The sequence below is a fragment of the Cervus canadensis genome, chromosome 11, assembly GCF_019320065.1.
Source record: "Cervus canadensis isolate Bull #8, Minnesota chromosome 11, ASM1932006v1, whole genome shotgun sequence".
NCBI lineage: Eukaryota > Metazoa > Chordata > Mammalia > Artiodactyla > Cervidae > Cervus > Cervus canadensis.
In genome coordinates, this window is record NC_057396.1 from 42,763,794 (window position 1) to 42,790,595 (window position 26,802).

The 26,802-nt window shown below is 50.3% G+C and overlaps 4 protein-coding genes across 13 annotated transcripts in view; 3 read left to right on the plus strand and 1 right to left on the minus strand.

Moving 5' to 3' along the window:
- Positions 1-338: 338 nt before the first annotated feature.
- Positions 339-8,348, plus strand: TPP1 (tripeptidyl peptidase 1). The gene is made up of 13 exons (XM_043481096.1): positions 339-463; positions 577-648; positions 925-1,064; positions 2,337-2,487; positions 2,695-2,822; positions 2,980-3,158; positions 3,327-3,525; positions 3,672-3,860; positions 4,109-4,178; positions 4,623-4,743; positions 4,828-4,986; positions 5,165-5,290; positions 5,483-8,348. Exons 1-13 carry the CDS (start codon positions 420-422, stop codon positions 5,621-5,623), a joined length of 1,719 nt encoding a protein of 572 aa, XP_043337031.1. The 5' UTR covers positions 339-419; the 3' UTR covers positions 5,624-8,348.
- Positions 8,349-9,115: 767 nt separating this feature from the next.
- TAF10 (TATA-box binding protein associated factor 10) lies at positions 9,116-10,519 on the plus strand. The gene is made up of 5 exons (XM_043481102.1): positions 9,116-9,387; positions 9,504-9,658; positions 9,897-9,961; positions 10,051-10,165; positions 10,349-10,519. Exons 1-5 carry the CDS (start codon positions 9,156-9,158, stop codon positions 10,436-10,438), a joined length of 657 nt encoding a protein of 218 aa, XP_043337037.1. The 5' UTR covers positions 9,116-9,155; the 3' UTR covers positions 10,439-10,519.
- Positions 10,487-17,410, minus strand: ILK (integrin linked kinase). Its single transcript, XM_043481101.1, has 13 exons — positions 17,268-17,410; positions 16,689-16,801; positions 13,112-13,277; positions 12,854-12,949; positions 12,573-12,669; positions 12,400-12,483; positions 12,215-12,300; positions 11,972-12,081; positions 11,734-11,861; positions 11,517-11,638; positions 11,322-11,421; positions 11,084-11,214; positions 10,487-10,899 (listed from the first exon to the last, which is right to left on the minus strand). Exons 2-13 carry the CDS (start codon positions 16,775-16,777, stop codon positions 10,750-10,752), a joined length of 1,359 nt encoding a protein of 452 aa, XP_043337036.1. The 5' UTR covers positions 16,778-16,801; positions 17,268-17,410; the 3' UTR covers positions 10,487-10,749.
- RRP8 (ribosomal RNA processing 8) overlaps positions 17,410-26,802 on the plus strand; it is a 50,638-nt gene continuing 41,245 nt past the window's right edge. For 2 of the 10 annotated variants that reach the window (XR_006271958.1, XR_006271959.1), the window contains exons 1-7: positions 17,416-17,681; positions 18,841-19,207; positions 19,437-19,896; positions 19,987-20,116; positions 20,247-20,353; positions 20,438-20,534; positions 25,662-25,768. Coding sequence is in view for 4 of the 10 variants with exons in the window: in XM_043481098.1 (XP_043337033.1) it covers positions 17,583-17,681; positions 18,841-19,207; positions 19,437-19,896; positions 19,987-20,116; positions 20,247-20,353; positions 20,438-20,534; positions 20,762-20,881 (1,380 nt within the window). In the remaining 6 variants the exon portion in view is untranslated. Of the gene's footprint in view, positions 17,682-18,840; positions 19,208-19,436; positions 19,897-19,986; positions 20,117-20,246; positions 20,354-20,437; positions 20,535-20,761; positions 26,732-26,802 lie in introns of those variants that run through there. The other 8 variants (XR_006271957.1, XR_006271956.1, XR_006271955.1 and 5 more) reach the window with 8 other exon arrangements.

Below are 26,802 nucleotides of genomic sequence, written 5' to 3' on the forward strand. Positions count from 1 at the left end.
ACAGCTCACATTTGTTGAGCTTCTGCCACGTGAGGCTCTCCGAGGGGGTTGCTTGCTTTATCTCTGTAAATTTTCAGTGCAATCCGCTGAGGCAGAGCACGTTTAACCTAACAGTCTCCATATTCTACATAAAGAAACCAAGGCTCCAAAAAGCTGTGACTTTCCTAAAATCATACGTCTTGTAAGGACCTGGATCTCTGGGTCTGTGGGCCTCCAGAGCCCCTTTCTTAAGCGCCGCCTACGCTGTGATGAGCCCTGGGCTCACCCAGTGTTTGACAGTCCACAGAGGGAGCCTCCGAGTGGCCGCCCCACCCCTTCTCCAGCATTCAGGACCACCCATTGGAGGGCGGAGCCAGCACGTCACTAGTTCCTAGGCGGAGGAGGTGGTGGAGGACAACAGGGTTCATGTGATCTGTCACATGACAGTGGACGAGCCGAAAGGCAGAATGGGACCCCGATCCTGGTGAGAAACTGGGGGGCTCCGGGAGAAGGGAATCACGTTGCGGGGAGTTTATGTTGGAGGGTGGGAACGGCAACAGTCCAGCTCCTGCTGAAACCCATGTGCTGTCCCTGCAGCCTCCTAGGGCTCTTTGCCCTCTTCGTCGCTGGCAAATGCAGTTACAGCCCGGAGCCCGACCAGCAGAGGAGGTGAGTTGACTTAGCACTGACCGCCCCTTCCCCATGGCTTGTCCTGCACCTATTATCCTGGTTCCAGCCTCCCTTACCGGCTTACCAGCTCCTGATACCCCTCTCCGTAGTCCCAGGCTCAGTCTGATCATCCACCTCCTGTGATTCAAATCTGCTTCCGGAATCTTCCCCCAAATCTAGGTCTAATGCTGAACCTTCCCATCCCCACTTTAATAATGAAGGCTAAAAATAATAATAATAATAATAATGAAGGCTGTGTGACCCCTGACCCTGCAGGCTGCCCCCTGGCTGGGTGTCCCTGGGCCGTGCGGACCCTGAGGAAGAGCTGAGTCTTACGTTTGCCCTGAGACAGCAGAACGTGAAGAGACTGTCCGAGCTGGTGCAGGCTGTGTCGGATCCTGGCTCTCCACGCTATGGTGCCTGACGGGACCGCAGGGCAGGATGTGGGATGTGGTGGAGGGACACGGGGCTGGGCTGAGCATGGAATGGTGCAGGTCATGTCAAGGGCATGCTCTTGGGGCCTGCGGAGGGGGTGGTATAGGACAGATGAATGGCAATGGCCCTCACTGAAGAGTTTCTGAATAGAAAAGTGAATGGGAAGTAGACTGTCCAAAACTAATTCACATTCTTCCCTCCAAAACTTTCCATCTGTGTTCATCAGGCTAAAAAACTGAAAGTGGGTATGGTTAAGAGCACAGGCTTGGTGATCAAACCTGAATTTAAATTATGACTCTACTGCTTACCCGCTGCCACACAAATGGGGACGTAGCATCCAGTACCTGTAAGTTTAGCTCACTACCTCAGATTTCACCTCCAACCCCTGCTAAATTCACTCTCATTTACTCCTCCACTCAAACACTAAAGCTGTCAGTTCCAGCTCTGAAACAGTCCACTCTCTCATTGTTCCTTGTTGCCACCAACTCAGTTGACTGTACTCTCTCACCTGGACTGCTGCCCACCCCCCTCGCTGGACTGCCGTCTCTTCCCCTCAAATCCATTCCCTTTACTTCACACTCTGCTCCAAGAGTTGGTGTTTTGCTCCAATGGTCAAGCTGGACCGTGTGCTTCCTCCGAGGAAGCCCTTTGGGGTGGGGAAGGAGTGGGAGTGGTGAGCGTGTGAGGGGGCAATCTAAGGTTCACCCAGGAGGTGTGTGCATGATCCATGCAGAACAGTGACTCACCATCATGTTTAGCTTAAAATCAGTAAGTATGAAGATGTAAGCTAAATTAGATATCATCTTATAACTGGTCCTGAAAGTTTTGAAAACTTTTATTGGAAATAAACTTAAAATGAACATTTTTTTTTTTTTAAATTCCACTGGCAGTCCAGTGGTTAGGACTCAGTGCTCTTACTGCTGTGGCCTGGATTCTATCACTGGCTGGGTAACTAAGATTCTACAAATGGTGTGGCATACCCCCCGACCCCCCAAAAAACATTTTTAATTTATTAATCTCATTGTTGTTCATGATCATACAGTATTTGCAACCTACTCTCCTTTAGGATAAATCCATATTCCCCCAAGTTGAGCCTACACCTGTATGGCCTGCCTTTTTACTAGAAGCTTCCCACGCATCCCCCAAGCCCCTGCTCCAATTTCCCTAGGAAGTCCCAGTGTCTCCTGGTTGAAGTCCAAAAAGAGCAATTTGGAAAAGCAATGAACAAAGGCAATTCTACTGAACCCCTGCAGGCAAGTACCTGACCCTAGAGGATGTGGCTGAACTGGTCCGGCCATCACCATTGACCCTCCACACGGTCCAGAAATGGCTTCTGGCGGCTGGAGCCCGGAACTGCCACTCAGTGACCACACAGGACTTTCTGACTTGCTGGCTGAGTGTCCGGTGAGAGGGGATAATTGCCTCATAGAGGGTATTGATCACCCCATCAGGGAGATTTGTCTCCCTGTCAGGGGGAGGGAACCGAGAGTTTGCAGGTGCTGTGGGTGAAAATGCATGGGGAGATAACAACTAACTACCCGGTGATGCTTAGGCAGCCTCTTCTGCTCTGCTCCATGCTTTCTGACCTGTGTTTTCTGAACTGACCTCCAGACAGGCAGAGCTGCTGCTCTCTGGGACTGAGTTTTATCACTATATGGGAGGACCTGCAGAGACCCATGCTGTGAGGTCCCCACATCCCTACCGGCTCCCAAAGGCCTTGGCCCCGCATGTGGACTTTGGTAACACCCAGTGGGGCTGGTGGAGGTTGGAGGGGCAGAGCCAGGGATGGGAGAAGTTTAGGTGCCACAGGGGGTGCGAGCGGGGGTGGGATCACAGTGGTAAAATGAGGGTTGGAGTCCAAAAGGTCTCTTCCTCAAGCCTGACTCCTCCCCACAGTGGGGGGGCTACATCGTTTTCCCCCTACATCAACCCTGAGGCAACGCCCTGAGCCACAGGTGCCCGGGACTGTTGGCCTGCATCTGGGAGTGACCCCATCAGTGATCCGTAAGCGTTACAACTTGACGGCACAAGATGTAGGCTCTGGCACAACCAACAACAGTCAAGCCTGTGCTCAGGTGAGCCATGCAAGGAGCCTCAGCATCCTCACAGCCTCCTCAAGGTGCCTGAACAGCCTGGGGCTGACTCTGCTGGGCTCTCATCCTGTGATCTGGGACAGCATCCCCTGACCTGACCCTTGGGTCTATGTCTTCTGACCCATGAATCTCCTCTGACTCCCTCTGTAGTTCCTGGAGCAGTATTTCCATGATTCAGACCTTGCTGAGTTCATGCGCCTCTTCGGTGGGGACTTTGCACACCAGGCATCGGTAGCCCGTGTGGTTGGACAACAGGGCCGGGGCCGGGCCGGGATTGAGGCCAGCCTAGATGTGGAGTACCTCATGAGTGCTGGCGCCAACATCTCTACCTGGGTCTACAGTAGCCCTGGTACTGCCTAGGGGACTGACTGGTGGGGACAGAACTGGGGGGAGTAGTGATCTTTCCTCCCTCAAGGGAATTCCATGAGCTAGAGGGAGATCCTGACGATTTTCCAAATGATTGCCCTTGTGCCCCCTTTTCCAAAAAACATCCAGGCCGGCATGAGTCACAGGAGCCTTTCCTGCAGTGGCTTCTGCTGCTCAGTAATGAGTCAGCTCTGCCTTATGTGCACACCGTGAGCTACGGCGATGACGAGGACTCCCTCAGCAGCACCTATATCCAGCGGGTCAACACTGAGCTCATGAAGGCGGCTGCTCGGGGTCTGACCCTGCTCTTTGCCTCAGGTGACCTCCTACTCTAAACTTAGACCCCACCACCACCCACGCCCACTCAAGATGAGAACTTTGACCCCACAGTAACTCCTGGACCTGATCTCTAACTCATAATCTGAACTGAACATGGGCCACTGACCTGACCTCAACTCTGACCTCTTGCAGTAATAACTAACACTTGAATTTCCTCTCTGACATCTGAACCCACATTCCAAGCTCTAACCAATGAAACTGAATGCTAAACCTGGTCTCTCTCCCAGGTGACAGTGGGGCCGGGTGTTGGTCTGTCTCTGGCAGACACCAGTTCCGTCCCAGCTTCCCTGCCTCCAGGTAAGCACCCAAGCCCACCCCTTACTTGTGACCTCATGGCCTAGAACCTTTGCCTTGACCCCACCAGGTGCTCTTGTGGGTCAGCACTCAGTTGTACCTGCTGTGATCATGATCATGCAGTATTTTCAGTCTCTGCTCTGGTTCCTGCACCCCCTCTTCTTCCTGAAGGTGCCAGGCCCCAAATCTCCTGCGTAGGACACAGCTCCCAGTGTTCTGCTTCCTCGGTCCCCAGGCATTTTAGTGGGAGATTTGGTGGATGTGTGTGCACAGTCACCTCAGACCATGCCTTGAGGGCCACAAACCTCTCAGTCTTCCCCATGTACATACTTCACCAGAGTGCTTTCCCAGTCCCTCCAGCAAGACCCAGGCCACACTCACCCAGCCCTGTGCATTTTGGAGGTTTCTTAGGACTGCTACATTCTGAGTGCTGTCTTCTGCCCTCAGTCCCTATGTCACCACAGTGGGAGGCACATCCTTCCAGAACCCTTTCCGAGTCACGAATGAGGTCGTTGACTACATCAGTGGTGGCGGCTTCAGCAACGTGTTCCCACGGCCTTCGTACCAGGTATGTGTGTGTTTGTGTTGGTGGAGGAGAGACGGGTGGAATCCTCAGTTCAGCAGATGGTACTTACTCAACAGTGTCTTTCAGGAGGAAGCTGTAACCCGGTACCTGAGCTCCAGTCCCCACTTGCCACCATCCAGTTACTTCAATGCCAGTGGCCGCGCCTACCCAGACGTAGCTGCACTCTCTGATGGCTACTGGGTGGTCAGCAACCACGTGCCCATTCCATGGGTGTCTGGTACCTCGGTGAGAATCAGTCTGGCTCCAAACCTCTATCCAGGGGAATACCCCTACCTTCCAACCCCAAGAACCCAGAACCCTTGCACCCAGAACCCCTGACTCCTCAGAGACCTCCTACCCATCCCTCCCAAAAAGTCCAACCACTCTGAATCCCTAACCTCTACTTGTACCCTCACCCTTGCAGGCCTCTACGCCAGTGTTTGGGGGACTCCTATCCCTGATAAATGAACACAGAATCCTCAGAGGCCTACCCCCTCTCGGTTTTCTCAACCCAAGGCTCTACCAGCAGCGTGGGGCAGGACTCTTTGATGTGAGTCTGGAAGGGAGGGCTGTGGCCATTTTCATATGAAATAACAACATTCATACTCATAAGAGTATGTTGAGTGCTAAGATGAACTTGAGGGCAATTCTGTGGGATAGCCTCCGGAATGTGAATACAGGGTAAGGGGCTGTAGTCTGTTAATATCAGCATGTCCAGATCTGATGCCCACCCTCTCCCTAGGTAACCCGTGGCTGCCACGAGTCCTGTCTGGATGAAGAGGTGGAGGGTCAAGGTTTCTGCTCTGGCCCTGGCTGGGATCCTGTGACAGGCTGGGGAACACCCAACTTCCCAGCTCTGCTGAAGACACTAATGAACCCTTGACCCTCTCCTGCTAGAAGGGTGGGCCTGTCCTCTGCCCCACAGCAGGTAGCTTGGTCCCTTATTCTGCAGTGTTGGAAGCCCTGCTGAACCCTCAACCGTTGACTACCACAGACAGATTATCTCCCTAACCCAGAAATGCTGTGAGCTTGACTTGACTCCCAACCCTACCTGTTCCATCATACTCAGGTCCCCCTGCCCCTGCCCCAGGTTCCTCAACAGGTGCCACAACCAGCACTGTTTGGGAGCATCCCCTGCATACAACCACTCCCACCCCCACCCCCCGGGGCTCCCTGCTCCATTTCTTTTCTTTTCAACCAGGCTTTTCCAACATGTTTTCTACCCTGTCTGTGTACACTATTTCACTGCATCCTCACCGCTCAATTCATTGTCATGAGACCTCTACTCTTATTGTTTCACTCTTTCCTTCCCTGAGAAATACTCCCAACCTTTGTTTTGTGAGCTCTCTGTCATAGAAGCCTACTGCCTCTTCTTTCTTCGCTTCCAGGGCTTAACTTCTTCTCTGACCACTCCCTCTTCTTCCTTCATTCCCTTTTCCCTCTTTCTCTTTCTCTGCTTCCTCATTAAACGTTGTTGTATTTTGTTGCTCTTGGTTTTTAACCAAAATTTTATAACTCTTGGTTTTTATTTTATCAAAGTATATGGGCACATTGTCAAATAGTTCTTTAAGTCTTATTGCCAAAAAAATAATAGCCTCCCCTTGTGTATCTACCACCATTTCCTACTACTTGAAGCAATCATTTCAACTGTTTCTGTTGATTCTTTGGTGCGTGCTAAGTCGCTTCAGTTGTGTCCAACTCTTTGTGACCCCATGGACTGTAGCCTGCCAAGCTCCTTTGTCTAGAGTTCTCCAGGCAAGAATACTGGAGTGGGTTGCCAGGCCCTCCTCCAGGGGATCTCCCTGACCCAGGGATCAAACCTGCATCTCTTAAATCTGCATTGGCAGGCATGTTTTCCACCACTAGTGCCACCTAGGAAGCCCTGATTCTATACTATCTACTGGTTTATCTCTAAATAACATGCTTATATTGCTGTTTATTGAATCCCCCCCCCAGATTTAGCCATTATTGACTTCCTATTAGCTTATGATTATTCTTCTGCATTGTCCCAATCACTCAAAATCCCCACCACCCATTCTTTCATCCTTCCAATACAATTCTATTTTTGTTTGAGTTGCATACAGGATTTGCACTGGTACAACTGTGTAAATGCTAATCATACCTAATCCATGTAGTATCATTGCTCTATCCTTTGTCTTTTGCTCTTCTCACTTGACTCATTGTCCGATGGAACAAATCAATAACTGGCGTCCACAGCCATCACTATCTCACTAAATCAGACTTTCCATCCTACAGTGATTGATACCTCAAAAGCAAGATGTGTAATTCTCAATATTTCATCTCCCTTCTTCCCAATCCCAAACTGTTTTTTGTTTCTTATTTATAAATGACACTATGCTTGACACTTCCAACTGAGCCAGAAACCTAAAGTGTCATCCAAGGTTCCCATTTCCTTCACCTCCTCCCATCATCACCTTGTCAACAAGTCCTATTGACTCTCTCTCTTAAATACATCTGTAACAAACCAAAAGTTCTTCCAATTATATTTCCGAAGTGTATCTTGAATTCATCTACTTCTCTCCAGCTCCACTGCTACTGTATTAGCTGTGAGCCATATTCCCTCTCCTTTGAATTGAGGCCCTTGCAAGAAGTGTCCTTACATCCTGCCTTTCCCTAAACCATCTACCACTTGTTTATTCGCTAAGTTGTGTCTGACTCTTTTGTGACCCCATAGACTATAGCCCACCAGGCTCCTCTGTCCGTGGGACTTCCCAAGCAGGAGTACAGAGTGGCTTGCCACTTTCTTCTCCAGGGTTCTTCCTGACCCAGGGATGGAACATGGGTATCTTGCATTGGCAGACGGGTTCTTTACCACTGAGCCACAAGGGAAGCCCCCAAACCAACTACCAGAGTAAGATGCAAATCTCATGAGGTCATCTACTTGATTAAGACCCTTCAAAGATTACTGGATATAGGTCAGGCTTTTTATCATGATTTACAAACCTGTCTCCTTACTTGCTCTTTGTTTCTGATTAACAAATTGTTTATCCTTCCCTGTCTCCCCATTGCCGCCCCCCCCCCCCACCACTCATGGACTTTCATTCACTGTTGCTCAAGATATTCTTTGCCCTAACATTACCCCCTGGCTCCTTGTGCCTGGTTGAGGTCCAGAATTCTTTCAAGACTCAGCTCACCTCCTCCTGTGAACCTTTGGCTCCCTGAAGCTAGTTGATGTGGGTATGACAGAAAAATCCTAGGTTCTTGGCTCTGATATAGACTAGAGAGAGCCTGGGGCAAGTAAGTTCAACTCTCTGAGACTTTTTCCTTATCTGTTAAGTGAGGATATTGATACCTGCCTCTAATATTTAGGAAATCATTAAGTGGAAGAAAATTAATGGAATGCCTAACACACTAATGTAGGCAGCAACTATTAGTTCCCTTCCTCCCTTGCACTGCACACCCTGTGTCTACCTCCATTATTTTAACTCCCATATATTGGTGAAATGGCCAGTTTAACTGCCTCCCTTTCCAAGACCACTGGTGCCTGGAGGACTAGAACCTTGTCCTATTTAACTTTGTATTTGCAGACCCTAGCTCAGGACTGACAAATAAAAATTAAATAAATTTTTGCTGCGTTGAAAACCCTACTCTTTCGCTAGCCGTGATTTTACATAAGTTGTTTATTAAGACTGAAAGACAGCCATTCCTCTGTATCCTCGGGTTCTGCATCCAGATTCACCCAACCATGAACTGAAGATATATTTTTTTTAATTCCAATTATAAAAACGAAACTTGAATTTACCATGCACCAGCAAACTATTTACATCGCATTGGATATTATAACTTGGCATACATGGGTTGGGGACGGGAGTGGGGGGAGTCCTGGAACCAATCCTACCAACCCCTCACCACCTATACGGATGGTGGACTGTGCCTCTCTCCCCATCTGCAGCAGCACTGTGTCAGCTGTCCGGTTACCTTCACTTTGGGCAGCTGGCGGGGAAAGAGGCTATCCAACTCCACTACAAACCCTTAAAAGGCTGGATAAAGGAACTAGAAAAGATGCAAACTGGCAGGCGACCAACAGTCGAGAGGTGTCGGGGCGATAAGCCTCAAAGCAAGGATTTTAGGCGTCAGGCTGGGTGAGGGGCCCAAACCCACAGACACTGAACCCTCGACATTGAAGTGTTCCCACCCCAGCGGATCCACACTGGAGAACCGCGGATCCGCACGCGAAATGTCCGCTCTAGCGCAGTTCCGCAACACTTGGTCTCCGCCCTCCGGGCTTTGTCATGTAGCCGCTGCATGGGCGGGGAATAAAGGAAGGAGGCCTAAGGGAGGAGCGAACGTGGCGAGGGAGGGACGAGTCGGGGGCGCGTGACGTCACCCCTAGTGTGTGCGTAACGTGAACGGAAGCGGAAGCGGCTCTGTTCGCCGCCTCTCCCACCGGCCCGATGAGCTGCAGCGGCTCCGGCGCGGACCCCGAGGCGGCGCCGGCCTCCGCCGCCTCGGCCCCGGGCCCGGCGCCCGCGGTCTCGGCCCCCGCCGCGCTGCCCGCCGGCACCGCCGCGGAGAACAAGGCCAGCCCCGCGGGGACAGCAGGGGGGCCTGGGGCTGGAGCCGCAGCAGGGGGCACTGGAGCCGTGGCGGCACGGGCCGGGGAGCCTGCCGAGCGGCGCGGGGCGGGTGAGGGCCGCGCTTTGGGCTGGGCCCAGCGGCGGGTGAGGGCAGAGGGTAAGGCAGACCTAGCGGGGCCCTCGAGCCTCCCACCTCCGTGTCTCAGTTTGCTGGTTTTCCTTCAGCTCCGGTGACGACTGGCGGCGCGGCGCCCCCGGAGGGGGCCATGTCTAACGGGGTTTACGTGCTGCCAAGCGCGGCCAACGGAGAGGTGAAGCCGGTGGTGTCCAGCACGCCTCTAGTGGACTTCCTGATGCAGCTGGAGGATTACACGCCTACGGTGGGCTTCCCGCGTGAACAAGGCTCCTGACTCGCTGTCATGCCAACTTCTGCCACACCACCTGGATTTGCAGCGTCCTCTTGTGTTTATTTCCCTTCCTAGCTTTTATGATTTTTCCCTTCTGCCCACCCAAACTGGGAGCTTCCTGGTAGCCAGGCCTGCCCTCCATTTCCCTTACCCCCACTCTCAGCCCCGCAGTACACAGGGTTAACGCTTAGTCGTCTAATTGATTTCTCAGATCCCTGATGCAGTGACTGGTTACTACCTGAACCGTGCTGGCTTTGAGGCCTCCGACCCACGCATGTGAGTAAATTCAGGGCAGGTTAGAGTGTTGGGTGCTTGTGTGGAGTTTGTTGTCTATACCCTTCTCATACCATTTTTTTTTTCTCTAGAATTCGGCTCATCTCCCTAGCTGCCCAGAAATTCATCTCAGATATTGCCAACGATGCCCTACAGCACTGCAAAATGAAGGGCACAGCCTCTGGCAGCTCCCGAAGCAAGAGCAAGGTGTGAGGGGAGGCGCATTGATTCAGTAATTACCTCCTACAGCAGCAGAGGCTTAAATTATCCTGAAACCCCTTTGAGGGAAATTAAGCCTTAGGGGAGGTGAAAGACCTACTCAGGGACACCCGCCTGGGATTGAAATCTGGAATTCCTGTGTTCAGCTGGTGCTCTTCCCTCTTCCCTCAGGACCGCAAGTACACTCTAACCATGGAGGACTTGACCCCTGCCCTCAGCGAGTATGGCATCAATGTGAAGAAGCCGCACTACTTCACCTGAGCCACCCAATCTAAATGTACTTGTCTGTTCTCTTGTCCCCACACCAGCCTGTTTTCATAATAAACTTTATTGTGACAGGCAGGGCTGATCCCTCCCATGCTGGGAGACACCGTGTGGCAAGTGACAAAGCTTTGAGCCCATTCCCTTTTGGGGCCACAGTGGTAGGGATCGGGGCAGGGGATGGGCCCCATGGCTGGGGTAGTACCATGACTAGTGGCAGGGGAGGCAACCAGAGGCCTGCTGCTTTGGGGAGGTGCACTCCCCTAACCGTGTCCTGACACCTCTGGAGTTCAGACAAGGACTTTCCAGCTCTACTTGTCCTGCATCTTCTCCAGGATAGGCACAATCATGTCAAACTTGGGCCGCTTAGCAGGGTCTTCATTCATGCAGATCTTCATGAGTTTACATACGTGGGGGGAAATGCCTGGTGGGATGGTAGGCCGAAGGCCTTCCAATGCCACCTGCAAACACAAGGAAAAACAAAGTGAAGTCTCAGAACTTGAGTCTCATGTGAGGAGAGACGTCTAGCCCTCAGGACAGGATTCTGTATATTTGAATCAATGTGGCAGGAGTCCAGCCCCACTACAATTATTGTCACTACCACCACAGTTCCCCCAACACAAGTATATCCAGTTATGCTCTCACCTTCATTCCAATTTCCATGTTGGAGAGGTCAGCAAAGGGTACCTCCCGTGTCACCAGTTCCCACAGAAGCACTGCAAAACTCCACATATCTGCTGAGCGTCTGTTTGTGTCTTCAGGCTTCTTTTGCAGAGCTGGAGGGACAGGACTTATCTGTTCCAGCTGCTTGTCCTGTCTCTGTTCCCTTCCATTACTACTGAGCTGCCCCTTCTCTGCCTCACATCATAATGCCATCACTCACCTTCAGGAGCCACCCAGGCAGGTGCATACATGCGCCCGGGGCACTGGAAGGAGAACTTGACGTCGGCCATACTGATTCGAGCAGTCATGTCCTCATCAATCTGAGGAAGAGAAAATAGTTGTGTGGAAGAAGGTAAGTCCTATTCTAGGGAAAGGACCTCTGGGGTGTGGGCCGGGAGTGAAGTTGTAATCTCACCATTACACTACGGCTGTTGAGTGCATGTCGTGGGATGAGGGGCTCTAGTGTGTGTAGGAAGGCCATGCCCCTTGCCATGTCCAATGCAAACTTCACAGCCTGACTCTGGTCCACAACGAAATCTAAGTGAGAAGGCAAAAGTTAAATCATTTGGAGAGGCTCACAGACTTTCCTTCCCCACAGCCTGCTACAATGAGATTTGGCACCCCCTACTCACTGGTGCCTTCATGCAGCACGTTGTACAGGGATCCGTATGGCATCCAGTGTGTGATGAGAGTGGGGTGAGGAGCAGGCGGAGACTGACAGGCACCGAGCACTGGGAGCACGTTGGGATGTGAGAAAATCCTGGAAGAGGGAGAGAATGTCCCTGGCTGAGATCCAGCATAAAAGATCTCCGTCTGGGTGCTGGACAGGGTTCCTTGAAATCAAGGCTTCCAGTTTAGGCCTTGCCCCACCTGAGCCGGGGACACTCCTCATTGAAGTCCCTGCTTTTCCTTGTACTCCAGTCTCGAACCTTCAGCATCTTCACGACAATGTCATTGCCCTGCCAGCGGCCCTTCCATAGCTGAGGGACAGATAAGGGTTAGAAGGCTTTAACTAAGGCCACTGTTTTCTTGCCCACTAACTGGAGGAGAAACTTAAAACAGGTGCACAACAGGTAATATGGTGGGGTGGGGTGGGGTGGGGTGGGGAGTTACCTCTCCAGAGTGATTCTCGTTGAGCTTCGCCAGGAAGTTGAGCTGTTTGAAGTCAATGCCGGAGTGTTTGTTCAGAGTCCCATTTCCTGAGAGTGTGGGCAAGTCAGGTACCCAGCTTCCCTCTTTCCCAGCCCCAGGAGTCCAGGACTATTCTCTCACCACCCCTCCCCTCACAGCTGACTCACGGGGCCGAGTGCGGGTAGTCCCCTTCCAGAATGTGTCCTTGTATGGAATACGGTTCAGATTCTGGCCCATCTTCTCTGCCCGCTCTGGGGAAGAAAGACAAAGTCGACCTCAGCTGTTGTGTGGAAAGAGATAGGCGAGGACAAGATGACACAAGCAGTGGGTGGGGACAGACCTCGGAGCAGCTCTCTCAGGGGTGCCTTGGCTTTGTCCACAGGCATCTCTCCATACTTGTTACAGATGCTGACAAGGGCCCCATTCGCCACAAGGTCCTGGAATTAAGAGATGGCTGTGATGAGGGCATTCCCAACTAACCATGAATGCAGATGCAGTACAAACCTTGTGAATGTTGTACCCAGGACAGTACTCACAGGATGGGTTGAGGGTTCCAGAGTCTCCCACTCGAGCTCAGACTTCCTTCCCACCCATCCCAGAGCTCAGGGCCTGAGTACTCACCTCTGCCACCTGATCTTGGCCCCAGAAACAGGCATAGTGTAGGGGCACATTCCCATGCTCATTCACTGCATTGATGTCAGCTTTGTACTGCAGCAGCTGGTCCCCATGGCCAAACAAAGAGGTAGAAGGTAGTCAGTCCCAAATGAGAGAAGTATACTGAGGCATGCAAGGAGGGAGATGAGTACACATACTTTGTACATTATGTTATAGTGCCTGTGTCTTACTTCCAGGCATGTGCATCAAGGGGTTCATACATACCTTCTGTACAATATCACGGTGCCCATGACTGGCTGCTAGGTGCAGAGGGGTATCATCCCCACGGTTCATCACATTGATTCGTGCCCCCCGCATGATCAGCATCTCGACCACAGCAGATCGGCCTTCTCGGCAGGCCCAGTGCAAGGGGGAGAAGCCATGATCGTCCCTTTGAGGAAGGCGCAAGGGTCATTGATTTGGAAGTGGGATGTGGGCAAAGGCTTTGACACAGAAAAACTTAATATTCACTCTGCATACTCTCCCTGGGAAGCCTTACCTCTAGAACTTTGATTCTCATTCATGCCAGCAACTCCTAAAGCTGTCCAGTCCAGACCTTCCCCTGAGTTTCAAACCCAGCCAACCACTACCTGAAATCCCAACAAATCCATATGATTCACTGTCTTCATCTCTCTCTAGCCTTTCTTCCCTAGCACGCTCTATCTCATTAAATGGTAACATTCTTCATCTGGTCTCTGCACCCCTTTGGCAACATCTGTTGGTTCTTTCTGTTTTCACCACATCATGTACACTGCCTTACTACATACAGTACTTGTCACCCTGGATTGTAAAAATCTGTTAAATGGGCTGTCTTGTCTATTAGACAAGCTTCTTGAGAATTGACAGCAGCTGTTCAGTGCATGTTAATAGGAAGGAAGGGAAGCTTTGAGAAGAAAAGCCACAGTTTATGGAAGAGGAAGCAAGCTTACTGATTGGCTTTGGTTCTGATACTGAAATTAAAATCTAAAAAGGGAATGGAATTAAAATGATGGTTTGGAGGGGTTTATAATGAAAAGGAGAAATGCTTTGGGTAAGTCATTCATGAGGCAGATACCGCCACATAAGACAGGATTCTTCTACTCAAGCAACCCTAGATACAGAAAACAAGAAAATAAGAATGACTTAATTAAAAAGAAAGCTGTACCTAACTTTTTTCTTTTCCCAAGAACTCTATTTTATAAAGTTAAAGAAATGTACAAACAACAACAAAAAACCCACAATTGGGTGGAAGCTAGGCCTGCCTGACAGCCTGGGGCCATAAAAGGAAATTCCCTCCAGTCCTGGGCCGCAGATCCAAGGGGCGGAGCAAGGGGGCGGTCCGTGGTCTGGGCCGTCAGCCTCCGGATGCCTTAGTGCTGCGGTCACTTCCCGTGTGGGGGCTCTAGGCGGGGCCTAAAGCTGAGCAGGGGTATGATCACCCTAGACCATCCAGATGTCCCCAAAGCCAAAGTGGGTGGTGGGTTTAACTTACTGATTTCCCTCTACAGCTGCCTTCATCTGTTCACAAAGATAGCCAAAAGCTTTCCTGGGAGATAGTCTCCTCCCTCTTCCTAAAGCAATCACCACCCCTTACTTATCAGTCAGTTTTGCATCCCAGCTCTTTAATTTGTGCCCCAGTTTATCAGTCTCTAGCAGTCTATGGCCCCAGAGAAGGCCAGAGCCTGAGAGCAAAAGTATGGGCACAAGGGTTCTGTCCACTGCCAGGCTCCCATCACCTCAGAGCCTGAAGTTTAATCCCAAAGAGACCAGCAGGAAATTGACCCTTACTTCATATCCAGCATATAGCCAATTGGGGCCCCGAAGCCTATCCACTCATACCTGCACCACTTTCACTAATACCACTCATAATACCACTTTCACTAATACACCTTTTGGCAGCAGTCTTCCTAGATGCCAGCTTCATTGGAAAAAGTTACCTACCCTTTATGATGCCACCAACAAAATAGTAGCTGTGCTCTCTCTTTATCAGAGCACCGTTTGAAGAATTATATAAAAAATGGAACAAGTGTGAATTATAGAGAAATAGCATTGAGTCTCATGGGGACCCATAAAGCCTGGATGAAAGTGACAGGTGATCCTTAACTCTCAAACCTAAAATCTATTTTCTCCTCACCTTAAAAAAAGTTCCACCATCCTGAATCAGCATCACTACTGCTTTTCTTGCTTTCCTGTCTCAGTCAACCTTAAAGAGCTTGTCTACGTTCCCTTTCTATACCTTCCATTCAACCTGCCCAGGAGACCACTGCCTTGAGGGCAAACATTATGTCTGATTCTGGACTTCTAGCACCCAGTACATGTTCAGTATAGCTCCTTAAATGAAGGAACCAAGTATAGTCTGGTTTTTTCACTTGTTTTCCTCTGAAACAGCTCTCACAGAAATCATTAAATATATAATTAATTGTAAATTCAATGGTACACTTTAGCACTCAAGTTCTTTGACCTCTTAGCAGTCTAGAGTACCACTGACCACTCTTTCATTGAAACATTCACTTCTTTAAGCCTTACTAGCATATTTTCCTGTTTCTTCTTCAACCTCTAGTTGCTCCTTTTTGGTCTTGTAGGTTTCTCATCCCGTTTCATATCCACCTCTTCAGGTGCCATCTACATGCTATGTGTGTGTGTCTCTGTGTGTGCGCGCGTGTGTGTGTTTGTACATGCTCAGTCATGTCTGACTTTGCAACCTCATGGACCAGCCTGCCAGACTGTGAGTGTGTGTACACACTCAGTCATGTCTGACTTTGCAACCCCATGGACCAGCCTGCAAGGCTCTTCTGTCCATGGGATTTCTCAGGCAAGAATACTGGAGTGGGTTGCCATTTCCTGCTCCAGGGAATCTTCCAGACCCAGGGGTTGAACCCGCATCTCCTGCGGGTCCTGCACTGGCAAGTAGATTCTTTACTGCTGAGCCACCTGGGAAGCCCATCTTCATGCTAATATTGCCCAAATCTTTGTCTCCAAGTCAGATCTCTCTCCTGAAATCCAGCAGTCTACTCCACATTTCCATTTTATTGTCACTTAAATGTGTCCAGAGTGGAACTCACCACCCTTAAGCCTTGTCCGTCTAAATAAAAGGAACCACCATCTACCCAAGCCAGAACCCTGATCATCTTTGACCTTCCTCACTTTCCACACCAAGTCTCACCAATTCTTTATTCGAAAGATTTCAGGAATTTGATCACTTTTTCTTTTTTGCCTGCCCCAATTCTAGTCTAAGCCATCATCACTTGAGATGGGCTAGGCAGTTAGTTGCCTCTCTTCACATCACCACTTGCTCTTCAGAAAGGATCCAAGATGACATTTAACAAATGGACAATCTCATCGTACCATTACATGGCTCTAAACCCTTGCCCTTGCAATAAAAACATTATTATAGCCTAAATACTTTTGCATGATCTGACTGACCCTTGCAGACCTCTCCAGTCTTAACTTCTGTCATTCTACACTTGTGCTTAGAGCTTTAGCCCACAGAAGCCCAGCGGTTTTCTCTCCTCTAGCCATATGGAGCTCCGGACAGTTTCTGGCACTCTCTGCTCCCGTGTCTTGCCCTCTAGCTTTTGCCCATGAAGTTCACTGAGGTTAGAAAAGTTCTCTGCAGTCTCTGCTTGTGAAATTCTTATTCAGTCAAGATTCAGCTCAAACAACAGCTTCCGGTGTGGAGACCCTCTGCCCCGCTGACAGGCTGTGCTAACCCTCATCATACTGAATAGGAAAGTTAGCCACCCACACCAGAAGAAAGCACCCCACATCGCGGAGAGGAGCATGTCTTTGCCCTTCCTCTCGCCCCCCAGCCACCCCAGCTCACCCCTGGTTGAGGTCGTTCTCCGTGTTGTCCAGCCACAGGCGGACCGCAACCGCGTTGCCCTCCCGGCACTGAGTGAAAATGTCGTCCATAGCAGCGTCCCAGCACAGAGTCCCCTAGATTGGGAAAGTGTGGGAACTGTAGAAGGATCTAGGGGGGTGGGTGAGCCCCAGGCTTTGTCCCCTACAGGAGAGAAGTGTGGTGTTGGGCTGGGGGTCTGGGCTCTGCGTCCCCAGCTACTGGATGTCTGAAAGGAGTTAGGGAGGCAGCGGGATGATCCTGGACTGTGTCCCTTGAGCGCGAGGGAAAGGCGGATCGGGCGAAGTAGGCGTTGATTAGGAGGTAGTGTCTCCCGAAGGGATGTCACGAGAGCAAGCACAGAGACCCTACCCGCGAACAGAGCTGGGGAGGGTTGGGGTGGGGGGAGGGAGTTTAGGCGCCGTATAGCCTGGAGGAGGCGATCGGAGGTCCTAGCCGGGGATGGCCCTCGTTCCCCACTCGGAACCGAGTAGGTGGAGTGAGGGGCGACTGCCTGGTAGAGGTCGAGCCTTGGGGAGGGGGCACGGGTGCCCCCACACTCACCGGGACTCGGGCTAGAGGAGCCTTCTCCGGGGAACTCCCGTCCGGCCGCGCCCGCCGCTCCGCCCCGCCCCTGGCCCTCTCAGGCCAGCGCGGGCCTCCTTCTCCCAGCCCCTCCCTCCCGCCTTCCTTGCCCTTCTAGCCCACCAGTGTCTAAACTCGATGGTCTTCGGCACTGCGCCGGCTGCTCTAGCCACTACAGCTCTCACTCTTTGGTTTCCTGCCCTGTTCCGGCGTCTCTAAGCGGTCTGATTCCTAGAGACGCGGTCTGCACGTGGAGAAGCGCGTGGATCCCGCAACCTTGCGCTCCCCAGCCCCATGTTCGAGGAGCCGGAGTGGGCCGAGGAGGCCCCTGTAGTCGCGGACTTCGGGTCTGTAGCCTTAGGGCTTCGGCCCTCGGCAGCCTCTCAAATCAAGGTGAGTGGCCCCGCAGGGGTACTCAGAACAGACTCTGCTGGATTCCGGAGCTGGGGCGCGCCGCGTGTGTAATTAGGGGGAGGGGGGCCGCCTGAAGCCTCCCCAAATCCGGAACTTCCAAAACAAAGTGACGTTGGAACTGAGAGAATTGGTGAGTAGAAATTAGTGAAGGTTTCTTGGGAGGAAAGGCATGTGGAGAGACCCGAGCGCAAGGGAGCATGACACAGAATGAGAGGCAGTGTGGTAGAAATTGGAGGCCTACGTTAGAATATTTGCACATGTTAAAGATAGAAGCCAATGGAGTGTTTTAGCAGGGGAATGATTTCTTCAGATTTGCGTTTTAAAAGGGTCACTGGTTGCGCTGTGGAGATTGGAAAGAGCAAGAGTGAATGACAATGAGGGCTGTCAGTAGTACTACTACTGTTCAAAGGGAGCTGGTGCTGAGGGAGTACCGAGAATCTCCAGGATGAGTAACCCGTCCAGTAGGACTTAAGTCCAGAAGGGCCTCCCAGACAGCAGACCTCCTTTAAGCCTCTGCCGATGTGAGGGCAGCTGCACTTGCTCAGGCTCTTTCTGTCCTTCAGTCAGCCTGTGACATGAAATCTGTCTTTTTATTCCCTCCCCTTCAACCCCTCGACCCATGGCTGTAATCCCCACCACAGGCCTATGTCTGCAGCTTGTCCCCTTCAGTGTTGTTTGTTTTTTTTTTTCCTTTCAGTTCTTTACACTACAACTAGAGGCATCTTTAATACACCCATGTGTGATCATGTCACTTTTATTTTCAAAACTCTTCCTACTTTTTATAAAAAGGTATTAGCTAGAGGTAGAAACCTGAAATTGAGGGTTGGAACGCCTGGTCACTAGCCTCGGTCCTGTAGCTTGTGGCCCTACAATGTTTTTCTGGGAACCCCATCACCTCATCTATACAATGAAGAAAGTGAGGTGGGTGGTTTCTCTGCTCTCCAGCCTCCCAAAGGTTGGGATGGCGATTTTGAAAGTTCTTCAGGCCCTGGCAGTCTTCGTGATAAGCTAGGTAAGTTGATTGGGAATAATCCAGAAGCCTCTAACCAGCATCTGAATGAGGTCCCCATCTCTTTTCTTACTCCCTAGGCCCCATCCATTCTCCTTGCCCCTGCTTTCATCCCTTGTTTTCCCTCAGGGCTCCAACCGCCGCCAGCTCTTGGCCACATTACGGGCCCTGGAGGTAGCATCTGTTCCCCAGCAGCCCCCTAGCCTGCCTGGCAGTGACTCTGAGGAGGAGGAGGTAGTGGAAACAAAGAAGAAACGCCTGAAAAGGGGCTCGTTTGCTGGTGCGTCTAGTGAAGTAGAGGAGAAAAGGAAGAAGAAACGTCACAAACAGGGCCCACCTAGCAGTGACTCCAAGGAAGAGGAAGTGGAAAGGAAGAAGTGCCACAAAGGGGCTCTTCTTGGCAGTGACTTGACTGAAGAAGAGAAAAAAAAGAGGAAATGCCGGAAACAGATCCCTTCAAATCTTGCCCAGCCCCTGGACAATGTTGACCAAACAGGTAGTATATGTGGGATGTATATGAGGGCTGGGGGTGTGGGGATCAGCTGATACTACATATAACAGAGTTCCTCCGCCACCAGTAGGTTTGGGGTTATGGAATAAGAAGTACTTTCACATAGGCCACAGTTTCTGTCTTGGGGACAGGGGTATGGCCAGGATGACGTGCTAAACCTCTGAATTCAGGTCATCTTGCTCCCCAGTATGCCTTTCCATCTCTCTTTCTTCAGATTCTAAAGCTTGGAATTCTCGTGCTACAAGTGACCCCACCAAGCCAACCTGTGAGATCCCTTCCTCTAATCCTCCCCATACCTTGAGTCGCAAGCAATGGCGGAACCGGCAGAAGAACAAGCGTAGACAGAAGAACAAGTTTCGGCCATCTCAGCCACCAGAGCAGGCCCCATCCCCAGCCCCAGCCTCTGCAGAGGAGGCAGAGGTGCCTTCTGCCCCCAGTCCAGACAGCCATGGAACCCGGGCAGAGGCTCTTCGAGCCCGCATGGCCCAGCGTCTGGATGGTGCCCGGTTCCGCTACCTCAATGAACAGCTATACTCAGGGCCCAGCAGTGCTGCGCAGCGCCTCTTCCAGGAAGACCCTGAGGCCTTTCTCCTCTACCACCGTGGCTTCCAAAACCAAGTCAAGAAGTGGCCACTGCAGCCAGTAGACCGCATCGCCAGGGATCTTCGCCAGCGGTTAGTGAAAATTGGGCGCTGTGAGAAGCTAGGCGTGTCAGTCCCAGGCTCAGACCAGACCAGTGAGCTCTTCCTTCCTTCCATTCCCAGGCCTGCATCCCTGGTGGTGGCTGACTTTGGCTGTGGGGACTGCCGCCTGGCTTCAAGCATCCGGAACCCTGTACACTGCTTTGACTTGGCCTCTCTGGACCCCCGGGTCACTGTGTGTGACATGGCCCAGGTAAGCCCCTCTCTCCTTCCATGTAAACACACTCTGCCCACCCTGCATCCTTGTGTCTACGCCTAGTGTTCAGTACTGGCTTTCTCCTTCCCATAATGTGTGCTTTGTACAACAGTCTCACTCTCCACAGGTGCCTCTGGAGGATGAATCTGTAGATGTGGCTGTGTTCTGCCTTTCACTGATGGGAACCAACATCAGAGACTTCCTGGAGGAGGCAAATCGAGTGCTGAAGCCAGGGTGGGTGCTCCCAAGACACAGATGCATGACTATGTGCACATGCGCGTGTCGGTGTACTCACCCAGAACTTTCCGTCCTTCTCAGGGGTCTCCTGAAAGTGGCTGAGGTCAGCAGCCGCTTTGAAGATGTTCGGACTTTTCTGGGGGCTGTCACCAAGCTGGGCTTCAAGGTCATCTCCAAGGTGAGGGCCCCAGGAAGTCTGTCCTCTTTTTGTCACATGTGTAACCCTTCAGGCTTATAACGGTGTTCAGGAAGGAGGTCATTGTCAGACACAGATATTTGCTCCTTGAAGGCTTGAGTAGTGGGAGAGAGCCGGGAAGCTTTCTGAGCAGGGGTGGGGCCTGGATGGTGGTGATTTGAAGAGCTGGGGTGAGGACTTATAGCTCACTGGGTCTTTTCTGTCCCTAGGATCTGACCAACAGCCACTTCTTCTTGTTTGACTTTGAAAAGACCGGGCCCCCTCGGGTAGGGCCCAAGACTCAGCTCTCAGGCCTGAAGCTTCAGCCTTGTCTCTATAAGCGCAGGTGACCTTTGGAGCCCCCCTTGAATGGGGAGGCAAATCTTGAACTCCAGACTCAGTACTCTGAAGACTGTATCCAGCCAGGCTGGGACCTGGGGCCTGGTACCACCCTTACTCCATCTCAGGAACAAAATGTAATGAAACTCTTGGCTCAACCCTGCTGTGATGAAGGCTTCTTGGTTCTAGGAAGCATAAAGTTGTTTGGGCTAGCTAAAAAGTAAGGAGTTCATTGTGAGAACACAGGAGTATGTGGGAATTATGGATCCCCTCAGTGTCATGGAAACTACATGGTTTGGAATTCAAGGCATCTCTGGGTTTGGTGTCTGTTTCCATCTCTCAGAAGCCATATGAGCTTTCTGTCCTAGCATCTCCACTCTCTGTTCTGATTTTCCTGTCTGCACACCAGATCCGTCTGCTCACCCAAAGCTTCTACAGCTTTGGTCTGCCCAGGCCTTGAAGGCCGCAGGCAGGCATTGCTTCTTGGCTCTGGGGCAGCTCGGCTCTAGAGCAAGTGCAGCAGCCCTCATATCAGCGGAGGCAACTTGGCTCTCGTCCACCAACATCACCTGGACTTCTCGGTCAAGATAGTTTGATTGTCCCTATGCTGAGCACTTCTTCCCCCTGATTGTCATCTCTGTCTTTGGAGCTGAATGGCCCTGACCCTCCTAGCATCTGTTGGGCCCTGGTGTTTGTCTGGCTGAGAGCACAGATATTGGAATCAGGTAGGCCTGCTGTTGACTGCCGAGAGCCTTTTACTCTTTGAATGTTCAGCTACTCATTTGGTAAATGATAGAATAACTGTCTCATAGAATTGTTGTATGGGTTAATGAGGAAACCTGTGGCCAAGACAGGGCACATAGGAGGTGCTCAATAACTGTTGCTGTGGCTGTTGTGTGTTGCAAGCCTTACTGTTTCTAAAGACCTACCCTAAGCAGGATTAGGGGTTGAAGAGTAAAGGATGAATTTGTTGATTGAGGAAGACTCCGGGAGAGCTCAAGATAGGCCTTTCAACAGCCTTATTTTATGAGAGTTTTAGAGATTCTTAATAGACTGTGAGCAGTTTTTTGAGTGGGGGTGATGTGGGAGCTGGGTCTCCATAAATCACAACTGATTGATGCCATTTGGGGTGAGGATTGGCAGAAGAGTGTGTCTGTTGTTTTCTGCCTTGCAGTGGGCCCAGATCAGCACATCCTAGGCCAAACTATGGGCAGAGACGACTAGTTCTGGGAGAAGATGACTGGGATGACAAGTCCTTGGCCTCAAAGGCATCTGCCATGGCCCCAGGTATAAAGATACAGTCCGTTCTACCTATTTCTAAGGGCTCCCCTGGTGGCTCAGACGGTAAAGACTTATTTCCAAGAGCAAGAACTGAGAGGAACCACTGGCACACAGGATCCAGGACTCTGCACCAGTTGAGTGCCTCCAGTAAGGGGGTGTTTTGAGGCAGGTTGTGCAGGCCAGAGGGCGTGTTTGGAAGCTGGGCTGCGAACCATCCAGCAGACACTGTTCAGTACCTTTTCACGTGCTTCTCACTGCTGAATACTCATCTGACTAGCCGAGTCTTACTCATCCTTCCAGACAGCCTAGTTGTTTCCTACTCCATTGCTCCCAAAGCAGAACTAATTTCTTTATCTGCATTCTCAAAGCACTACAGGAAGAGGTCAACTGCAACATTTAAATACTGTGTGGCAATTGTTTTGTGCATTAGGCTGCAGTCTTCTCAGCTCATATTTATCTTTGTATTTCCAGAGCTGGTCACTTGAGATCTATCCAAGGAGGTGATAAAGATGACAGGGTTCGTGGACCAGTGAGAAGCAGGGGTATTGCAGGAACCCAGGTTTGGCCACATGATGAGGTCACTAGTGATGGTGCAAGGAGTGGGCAGGTGGGAGAACTTCAGTTGGTAGAACTGGTGGGACATTGAGGCTTGGTGAGAGAAAGGAATCTGAAGCAGATCTTGGGTTTCTGGCTTAAGCAACTGTGCTGTTGATGCCATTCAAAATGTTGGGATTTTGGTACCTAGATGTTCATTTGGAAGCGGGACATAAACTCAGCAGCCAGGGGAGGTAATTCAAGTCATCGTAATAGATAAGATATCCAGAGTAAGATAACAAGAAGAGAAAATGGCTTGGAAGAGAACTCTGAGGAGCATTTAATGGATAAGTAAAGGAAAATGAACCAGTAAAGCTGACAAGAGAAGGTGGGGCCAGAGATGGAGTAAAACCAGGAGAGTGGATTTCTTAATGTGGAAGGAATGGGAAGGTTTTAGTGCTGTTGGATGCTCTTGAAAGGTCTGTTAAAACGAGAGAAAGGTCAGATTGTGGCAGGGAGAGGATTTCTGCATAATGTTGAGGGGTTTAAATTTATAGTGGTATTATTCATGAATATATAGTTATACCAGTCGGCCCAATGGTGTGGTTATCTCTGCCTGCTCAGGAATCTAGGTGTAACTGTAGGAAAAATGAGTACTAAGGGATCATCCAGAGTTGAAACCTTACAAAACAATTGAAATGAAATCAAGCAAAGGCGTTTCAGACCATTCACAAGTTAGTGATGTCTATGCTGGGCTATGAACTTTGTAGAACAACTGAGTGGAGTGAAGACAGGAGTAGGTAGTTGCACTGGGGGTAATTTTAAAAGTAACCTAGAAAGATGGGAGGCTGTGGTCAGAAACTGGAATGTCTGAATAGTTCATACTGGAAGCAAAGCAACCCCAGGCAGTGGCCAAGTTTAAGAGTGTAGTTATAGGAGTGAGTGCCAGAGAGGAGTGCACAGGAGGTTGCCTGGAGGTTGATTATTGCATGGGGGGGCTCAGATATTGGGAGTGGGTCTGCATGGACTTTGAAGTTCTCCAAGATGATGATAGAAGTTAGTATGGAACGGTGCCAGTGTCTTGAAGAAGGGAGCAGATTCAGGAAATCTGCAGACAGAGTAGGAGAGGCCGGATAGCACAAATTCAGAAGGACAGAGGGTCACACAGCCTACTAGAAAGACTTCCATCTGGGGGATGATGTGAGGCTGGTGAGTGGAGCTGGCTGCCAGGCAGCCAAGACAATACCCTGACAGTCATCTCCAACTTAACGGGATTCTCTGGGGATTATAGGGGAAACGACTGTTGTGGCAGCTTCATGGGGTGGGAACCTCTTGGGATCACCGGGAGGCAAGCTGTCAAGTCTGAGGACGTCTGCCTCGTTATAGAACATACATCACCTTTTATAGCATCCTAGCTCTGCTTCCTCCCAGCTGTTAGGTATATTCCTAGATCTTTATTCATTTTTCCTGTTTTGTTATCATGCTCAACAGGACAGCTGGGGTCTGCCTTCCTCCCTGTTTTGCTTTCCTTCCCTTACTTAAAATTTGGATTTTTTCTTTGCCTGTTCTGGCTCCAGCCACCTGAATAAACATCTTGCTAGGTCTGCCTCAGGCCCATGACTCCCCCCATCTCAGGCCAGCCTCCACCTGCTTTTCCATCAATTCTGAAAGCAGGGCTTCTGAGTCTGGGTCATCACTGCTCCATTATCAGCTTCAGGACCATCTCTCGTTCAAACCTGGGCTTCAATGTCTAATGTCTGATATTGAGAGCCTAGACTGAAGAAAGAACAGTGTATGCTCCCTTAAGAAAAAGCAGCATACCAGCTGTTTAAGGAACAATGAGATCACTTTAAGGAACAATTTGAGAATAGGATGAAGGAGTGGCAGTCATAGTAAGAGGTAAATGGGAGTGGGAAAGAGTCTTAACTGGAGACTGCCTTGGGAGCATTCAGGAAGCTTGAGGTATTTATTCCTAACGCCAAGAAATGGTACACCTGGAGTCTGACTCCTGCCCTGGAAAGGCGGAGGGCAAGCAGAGGCTCACTTTCAGTGGTGGAGCCAGGGGCGTGCTGCTGCTTTTGCATTGGTCTGTGTTCTAGAATTTGCTGAGGCGAACCATGCAGGAGTGTATGCTGTGCACCTTGTAGCAGGGGAAGCATCGGGTGGTCTAGAGTGCTGTCCAGTAGGACCACTGAAGAGGTAAGGAAGCACAGAGAGGTTAGGAGTGCCATCTGGACTAAGGAGGGAATTGTAGGATACCACCCAGAATAAAGCTGCACCCACCAGGGTAAAGGGGACTGCAGAAAAAGGACAGCAAGATGCCCCCTTTAAATCTGTGAGGCCCATGGGACCCAGAAATATCCAACTAGGCAAAAGCTGTCTTATTCCCTTCCTTCTCTGCAGTTGGGCCCAGAGCAGTCAGCAGCTATTAGGTGCAAAGGAGGTGAGAAGAGAGCCTAGAGATCATCCCCCACCCCCTTCTCCAGTGCAGGCTTCTTGACTTGAGTGGGACAGAGCTGAGAGGTGAAAACAGCTAAAGCCAGAAGAGGTGCAGGTTACTTATTGTTACGTAGGATTAGATGTTGTAGTCACTTGAGATTGGGTTTGTGTCTTATACTGATCCTAAGAATATGTGCACTGAGAATGAGCCGTAAGTCACAGGCTTGCCACAGCTTTTCTCTGAATGAAGAAAGGTCGGAGGGGTGGTGGGAGACAAGAATAAAGTTGGGTTTGGATAGCAGTCTGGACTCATGCTTCCTCAGCATCCGTTTTAGAGGTTGATTATCCCTGCAGTCACTGGTACGCTCCAGCTTTTGTTCTTGTAACACAGTCCTAAGGGAACATAGTTCCCAAAGAAACAACGTGATCTTGGCGGAGACACAGCTCAGCTCCAGTCACTCAATCACTTACATAATTGCACAAAGGCCTTTACAGATTTTCACAGAGACCTCTAACTAGGTTGTCCTCCATCCCCAGTGACTTCCCAGGCTGGCCACCTGGTTCGGACTTCTACAGTCACCACATTACCAGTCCAGTTGCTTCCACTCCTGTTCCCAGAGCAATTCATTTGCCGCACAGCCAAGGTGAGCCTTTTTAAAATGTAAGTCAGATATGTCACTTCTCTGCTTAAAACTCTTCAATGGATTCTCACTGCTCTGAGAACAAAAGGCAGACTCCTTTCCAGGGCCTAAGTGGTCTTGCCCAGGCCTCCCTCTCCAACTGCATCTTAATCCACTCCTTCCACATGAAAAACTCTAGCCGCACAGGCTTTCTTTTCATTCCTCAAGCGTTCCAAGCCATTTCTACTTCTGGGTCTTTAAAATTGCCACTTTGTCTTCCCAGGGCACTTTTTCCTGGTGAGTTCATTTTCATCTTCCAGATCTTCATACTAGCATCCCATTTTCTGTAGGAAAAAAACAGGCTAGATCTCACCAGAATGTCCTTTTCCAAGACACACAGTTAAATTACATTTCCCAGCTTCTTGCCTCAAGGTGAGGCTGTGTGCATAGTCCTTCCCAATGGAAAGTAAGTAGAAGTGATGTTTCACTACCAGACAGGGCAGTTAAAGAGTGGGTGAACCTTCTCTTTGGGTGGAGAAGGGTATTCTCCACCCCTTCATCTGCCTTTTAAGACAGATGTTCTGAAGCAGATGTTTTGAAGATGGAGTCAGAGAATAGACCTCTGGATGTTTGAGCCCAGGCTTAGAGGAAAATTGCTTGACCAAGAACATCCACATTGGTTTTGACAAGGAATAACCTCTTTTGCATTAATTTAGTGAGTTTGGGGACTGTTACAGTCGTTAGCATTATATGCCTTGGCTAATATATCTTCTCTGGACATCCTGTCCACCTTAGTCTTGATCACAAAACAAGGAAACCCGTGTTTCCTTCAGGGTGCTTCAGACATTTAATTATTTTACCAGATGCTAGTTTACACTATCCCTTGTCCTATGAATTGAACTCCTAATTGGGGAAAAAATGCTCACATGAGGAAATTGAGAGATTGATTTTATCAGTTACATTTTGATTGTGAGCCCCCTCCCCCCCCAAAAAAAATCCCCCTAAAGAATATCTCAAGTTAGATTTTTCATCTCATAAAATTAGAAACCTTTTGGTTG

Coding starts and splice junctions, on each gene's coding strand:
- TPP1 (XM_043481096.1), top strand. CDS start 420: ATGACAGTGGACGAGCCGAAAGGCAGAATGGGACCCCGATCCTG. Junction 4,987..5,164: donor CATGGGTGTCTGGTACCTCG/GTGAGAATCAGT, acceptor TCACCCTTGCAG/GCCTCTACGCCAGTGTTTGG. Junction 5,291..5,482: donor GTGGGGCAGGACTCTTTGAT/GTGAGTCTGGAA, acceptor CCCTCTCCCTAG/GTAACCCGTGGCTGCCACGA.
- TAF10 (XM_043481102.1), top strand. CDS start 9,156: ATGAGCTGCAGCGGCTCCGGCGCGGACCCCGAGGCGGCGCCGGCCTCC. Junction 9,388..9,503: donor TGCCGAGCGGCGCGGGGCGG/GTGAGGGCCGCG, acceptor GTTTTCCTTCAG/CTCCGGTGACGACTGGCGGC. Junction 10,166..10,348: donor GCTCCCGAAGCAAGAGCAAG/GTGTGAGGGGAG, acceptor CTCTTCCCTCAG/GACCGCAAGTACACTCTAAC.
- ILK (XM_043481101.1), bottom strand. CDS start 16,777: ATGGACGACATTTTCACTCAGTGCCGGGAGGGCAACGCGGTTGCGGTC. Junction 12,082..12,214: donor ACGAGAATCACTCTGGAGAG/GTAACTCCCCAC, acceptor TCTGTCCCTCAG/CTATGGAAGGGCCGCTGGCA. Junction 11,639..11,733: donor CGTGCTGCATGAAGGCACCA/GTGAGTAGGGGG, acceptor CTTCTCACTTAG/ATTTCGTTGTGGACCAGAGT.